We start from the raw sequence: 6,572 nt of genomic DNA on the forward strand, positions 1-6,572 counted from the left end.
ACACCTCTAGTAATAGACGGTGCATAATGACAATTGTCTAAAACAATTACTAAACCAATAGGTAACACTAAATGATAGTCTCCTATTTCTTCTACAGCTGCCGGTAGGCCATTTCCCACGAACAGTTATAAAGATCCTGGCTTCAGTTTCCTTCTCCTTCTAAGCCCCTGTAAAGAATTATAGATATAAGTACCGCACCCAGTGTCTTAAACCCATGAATTATGCTTAGAAAAAGAATATAATTCAATGGTGAAGATACCTGAAGTACTGACCGAACCAGTTTGCTTCTTTTTCAACTCAGCTAGATACTTAGAACAATTCCGCTTCCAATGTCCCACTTCATTGCAGTGATAACAAGCTTGGTCCTTAGCAGAACTTTCCTTTTACGCCGGAGGGGTCTTCTTAGGTTTAGGAGTAGCAACTTGCTTTCCTTTACCTTTTTTCTTGCCCTTTCCCTTCGGTTGTTTTCCTTTCTGGATCTTACCCCCTTGATCATCAAAACCTGGGGTGTAGCAGACTTCTTTGGAAGCTTCTTTTCATACTCATTCGCCTTGGCATGAAGTTCAGCAATGGTTTTATTCATGCTATGCATAGTGTAATTGCGCACGAATTCCTTAAAATCCTTAAATAAGGACTTGAGAATCATGCCAATAGCAATAGGCAGTGGATAAGAATAATTCAACCTTTCTAATTGCTTAAAATACTTCTTTATCGTGAGGATATGAGGGCTAACCGGTGCTCCTTGCTCGTGTCACAAGTCATGAAGTGTGTCAACTAGGTCGAACAACTCCACACCGGCTTGCTTTTCATATAAAGACTTAAGCTCGTTAATCATATAACGAGGAAAATAGTTTTCATATTGCTTTTGAAGGTCGGCATTCATGCTTCCCAACATCAAACAAGCAACCTCATTGTGTCTATCATACACAACATTGTAATCCGCCAATTCTACTGTAGTAGCATTGGCTCCGGGAGCAACGAGTGTTTGCTCTTCAAGGACTTGGTATTTCTTTTCAGCTCTTAAAGCAATCCTTAGCTGACGAAACCAATCATTGAAGTTTGGTCCATAAAGTTTTTCCTTTTCTAGCATCGACCTAAAAGCCGATTGGTGTATGTTTTAAGAAGGATTTGTTGTAGCCATCTACAAAACAGACAAAAGTTCAATTATCGGTATTTTCCATAATAATCCTTGAGAAATGTAATTTACCATTGTTAAATTCATCTAATAATTACTTTCATTAAGGCTAGGATCCAATTAACACTCAATCATTTCATCTGTTGATCAACTAGAAATGACGGTACTCAAAAGGTAATCGATGATCGATAACTGCATTCATGCAACTCCTAAAGTTATGGGACTTACAACACTTTAAAGGGGTGTTATGTGTTTTGTAAACATGTTTTGTCCCATCTTATGCCACAGGTTAAGGATCTCACCTCTTAACTCGTTTTAAGTGGCCCAATTAAGAACATGTAGATAGTCCACCGCTGGTCTCACAATGGAATGGTAATCTACCTTGAAGAGATACAATTCGCCTATGGTCTCATATAGGAGCGAAAAGCACTGGCAAGTGTTCTAAACAAAGTGGTTGACAATGAATCAAAAGTTTATGTATGAATAAAAAGTTTATGTATGAAGACTCATGCATAATCTTCATAACATAATGTTATAATAAAATCATTTTTATAGTCTTAACAACACAAGAGAGCTCGGTAGCTCCATTTGAACACGCAAAGAAGCACAAGGGCAAAGGTTTGCGATGAATGCAATTAAAAACTCACCCTTTTAGAAGGCTAACGCACTCTGGCTTATACCTCTCTTAGAGTTTGTTCAAATGGTTGAGCCGGTGTATCTCAAGGTTGTAAGAATCCAATTTTATTAAAGAAATCTCTATTTCGATTGTTCTTAGTCAAGTTTATATTTTTCTAAGAAAATAATTTTTGCATCACCTTTATACAACTTATAAACAAGCACAACAAAGTTGTAGCCCTATGATTCTACTATCTACAGTCCAAATTTTAACTTCCAACTCATTACAAATTAAAAGATATGAATTTTTTAGTGAACTGTCGCAAACCAGGAAAATCACACGAAAAATTCAAATAGTCACACAATAAACCTTAATTATTGGACTATCATGCTTTGCAATTTATCTCTATATAATGGTAATAATCACAAGTAATCTTGCATGAATCACTTGTGATTTTACCTTTTATTTAACAATGTTAAATCAAAAGATACACAAATATGCAATTTATAAGACATAAATCATGTCAATTCACATAACTCAAAACTTGCAATGAGGGTTTCAATCTTTCACTGAATTAGGTTAAATTAATTAAACACAAAACCCTAGTTTTTATTTAATTAAACCGATTTTTAATTAAAAAAAGAATAAGAAAACAACTTTTAATTATTTAACAATTAATTACAAATCAACCAACCCTTAACCCCCTTCAAGTTTTGATCTTTGTAATTAATAGATCACATATGTGGCTCGTGATACCACTGTTAGAATGTAAACATATAATCATACATATAATCACGAGTATGCGCAACGGAAGAATCGAAACATATATGCAATCAAATTAATTAACAAAGCAAGGAATTGAAACGTGTACCTTTGCGCAAAGCTTCCGTTAATAATGATATTATTATTATTGTAGGGTTTAAAATAAAACACATCTACGATCGCACACTAGACACCCCTATATCGTATGCTAGTACCCGAATTACGAACCAAACAACCCTCTGTTTATCCCCTAATTGTCGAACCTAAGCAAACCCAAAGCCCTTTGCTTTGTGTTTTTCGGCCAAAACCCAATGAAAAAAGAGAAGAGAGATTTTCAAAATTAAATGTATTGTGAATGTGTGTGAAAGAATGAGAAACCTTTAAGCCTGACTCTATTTATAGGCTTAATTAAAAGGGTTTTAAATTTAATGACCAAGTAATCTCAAGTTAGAATTAGGAAATATCACTAATTCCTAATTTCACTTTTTCACATTCTCTTTAATTAATTAAATCCATAATTAATTAATTCGTGATTATATTTTAATTAATATATTAAATAATATACTAATTAATAATATAGAGTTATCGTGTAATTTCATGTTACCATGTATGCTTAAATTATTTCCGAACATGCGTTTATTATAACGTGATCGCATATCACCGGATTCAAAACATGTTGTACCAAAAAAATAAAACTAATAACTTAAACCTAGCTGGTAACAAGAAGTTGACTTGATCGACAATCTCACAGAGATCTAATGAAAGTAGATGCAATTTATTGAATAAACTGAAAGGTTACAACAAACAGAAATCCAAATTAAGACAAGATAGAGTTTAAACTTAAGCAATAATGGCAATAACCCATTTGATAATCAAATCAAAATCATTTTCTTTCCACATAGTATGCCGTGGGGTTCACCTCCTTAAATGTCCCTCCAACCAAACTGACCGCAACTTCGTCATCATCGTCTGCAGCCATGGATTGATTTTTATGAACCTGGTCCGTTAATCCCGGAGCACTCACTTGATTTTTCACGTGGGTCAAGTCACTCAGTTTCGAATCGTGAAAACGAACATGACCATCAAGACCAGGTGCAGAATCGAAAGAACCACTATAATTGCCAGGGTTTGATTTCTCTGGACGGTTTAACTCCGTGAAAGTCGGAGGAGCAGTTTGAACTTCGCTAAAATCATCCAGGTCGCGTTGACTGTCCTGAGACTCCCCGTTGCCCCTCATCACCGCTGTTGAAAGGTGCGGACCTGAATTCACATAAAAACCGCTATCGGGCTCGTTGATATTGCTGCCCGAACGCTGAAACGCGGTATGGGAGGGAGGTCCACTCATTTTTAATACAAAAGATTAGAGGTTTTTTTTTTTTTTTTTTTTTTTTTTATGTTTGAATGTTTGAGGCTTTTTTTAGCACTGATCAGATCTATGATGAATACATAAATATATAGACTTCAAGCAAATTTTATGGTCAACGTCAATGGGGTGGATACTGTATAGTCTTTTTTATATTTTAGTTTCCGCGTTCCGCGTGATCTGTTTATCTCCTTGCAAGAAATATCCTTGGTGTTTAAAGTTTATTTATTTTACTCCGATTTCAATTTACATGTTTACTTTTCAAAATCGAAAAACATAGTGGGAAGGACTCATCCCCCAAGGACTAGTCCCTATCAGCGCCAAGCAAAAAACACTCCAAGGACTAATCCCCCCAAAATGTACCCAATAGACTCATCCCTCAAGGACTAGTCTTGGACTCACCAATTATTTAATTCTACCCATTTATCCAAACTTTACAATTTTAATCCTTTAAAATTATAACAAAGTAAAACATACACAAATAAAAAACACTTTATTCAAAATAAAAACATTACACAATTTATTAAAAAAAACACACCAAAAAAAAAAAAACACATTACAATACTTGAAATAAAGAAAACACACATTAAAATAAAAACATTAACAATAGTTTATTATTAAAAACACACATTAAGCCGGGAGGCACCATATATACTCCGTAAGATCATGACGAAGAGCATGATGCACAGTGCGATCTCGAAGCTCCTTGCCGGTACGTTGGTGAAGTGTCATCCTTTCCTCGAACGTACGCTCCGGTAAGACGATTGGATCACTGTCGTCTCCATCCTCTAGTGAGCTTATGGCGTACCCCGCGTCTTAAACCTTCATGTTATGCAAAATAACACAGGTGTACATTGTTCGAGTAATCCGATTCACGCTTTTTGATCTTGCTGGTTGGGTTAGAATGTACCATGAGTTTTGAAGCCCTCCAAAGGCACGCTCGACATCCTTCCGGGCACTTTCTTGAAACTTTTTAAATTTCTTCTACTTCTCATCTTGAGAGCATGAATACGACTTTACAAAAGTCGACCATTCGGGATAAATGTCGTCTGCGAGATAGTAATCCTTTTTGTAGTGGGTGCCATTAACAGTGAACGAGCTATCAGGCGCACGATCTTCAATGATTTCTCTAAATAAAGGCGATTGGTTCAGAACATTTATATCGTTGTTCGAACCAACTGTTTCGAAAAAAGCATGCCAAATTCACCTATCGTATGAAGCTACCGCTTCAAGCATGATGGTTGGATGACCGTGATCACCACGCGTAAACTGACCTTGCCATGCCTTGGGACAGTTCTTCCAAGGCCAGTGCATGCAATCAATGCTTCCAAGCATGCCTGGGAAGCCATGAAGCTCTTCATGTCGAGCGTACAAGCGTTTTATGTCCTCTGGTGTTGGTCTGTGCCAGTATTCATCCTGGTAAAGTTCGAACACACACTTACAGTAATAGTCTAAATAACACCTTGTTGTTTCTTCACCCATTTGTAGATACTCGTCAAGCGAGTCGAGATTGTAGCCATACGCCAATTGACGTATGGCACAAACACACTTTTGGATGGTGCTGAAACCAGGCTTTCCTCGGGCATCAAGCTGCTTGTCTTGCATTCTTTTAAAATGCAAAGGCACAGGACCTGGATTGCGAGATGAGTATGATATTATGTCGATCACAATGTGCATGAACATAGGTCTAGACATACAGAATCGTCGCCTAAAGCTCTTCAACGAATACTTTGGGTTTTCGTTAAAGTAAGCCGCCATTAGGCGCTCGTCAGCACCATATCGATCTCTGTCGACGACCATACCGGGTATGAATGGTCTTGATGATTCACCTTGTTCAACCAAATCAACACATTCGGCCATGATGCCAAAAAGTTCATCATCATCGTCTTCAGTAGGAAACAAATCGGGTCTCGTGGACGTTGATAAACTTGAATGAAACTAGTTGTTCATGATGATTTGTGTATACAAAAGTGTGTTTTGGTATAATATAGCTGAATATATGCAAGAGTGGTGTTAAATGGTGGTTCACTTGAAGTGTATATATAGGCATTTTGAAAAACTAGCCGTTAAGGACTAAAGTTGTCACTTTTTTGAACTAGTTTTGAACAAACAACCATTACAGGGACTAAACTTGCCAAATGATGAAACTTATACTTAGTCTTCTTTCTTTGAAAAAACAGCCGTTGCATTTAAAATAAAAAAAATCAACCAAACACATTCGTCCGTGTGGAAACGAGCTAGTCGGACGAGACCCCCGAACGAACCAGGGACGAGTCCCACCCAACGGTGTGGACTCATCCGAGGATATCGAACGAGCGGAGAACGAGTACCATTGGGTACCCTCTTACGGGGTTGGTACTTCTTGAGTCAATGGTGCAAAGTTCCAATTATACTTTTCCTCTTTTTTGCCACAATTTGTTTTAAGTGTACACATTTATGCGTATATATATATATTGTATTGACACTTTAGTATACGAACTTTTTACTTTTAATATGTAACTAGATAATTAACCCGGGTTCAACCCGGGCATATTAATAATTTTTTTATAAAAACGTATCTCTGTCACTGACATTGCGACAGTCCAACGGTAATTATAACCTCTAAATAGTATACCTTATCATTAGCTTATTAACGCGCATGATATGCGGATAATTTAAAAATCTGTTATGCAACTTAAAATACCATATATGGTATA

General features: G+C 36.7%; 1 protein-coding gene across 1 annotated transcript; it reads right to left on the reverse strand.

Moving 5' to 3' along the window:
- Positions 1 to 4,860: 4,860 nt before the first annotated feature.
- On the reverse strand, positions 4,861 to 5,736 carry LOC122587693. The gene is made up of 2 exons (XM_043759859.1): positions 5,151 to 5,736; positions 4,861 to 5,054 (listed from the first exon to the last, which is right to left on the reverse strand). The coding sequence occupies exons 1-2, from the start codon at positions 5,734 to 5,736 to the stop codon at positions 4,861 to 4,863; spliced, it is 780 nt and encodes a 259-aa protein (XP_043615794.1).
- Between the last annotated feature and the right edge of the window lie 836 nt (positions 5,737 to 6,572).

This window comes from Erigeron canadensis, chromosome 2, assembly GCF_010389155.1.
Source record: "Erigeron canadensis isolate Cc75 chromosome 2, C_canadensis_v1, whole genome shotgun sequence".
Lineage (NCBI taxonomy): Eukaryota > Viridiplantae > Streptophyta > Magnoliopsida > Asterales > Asteraceae > Erigeron > Erigeron canadensis.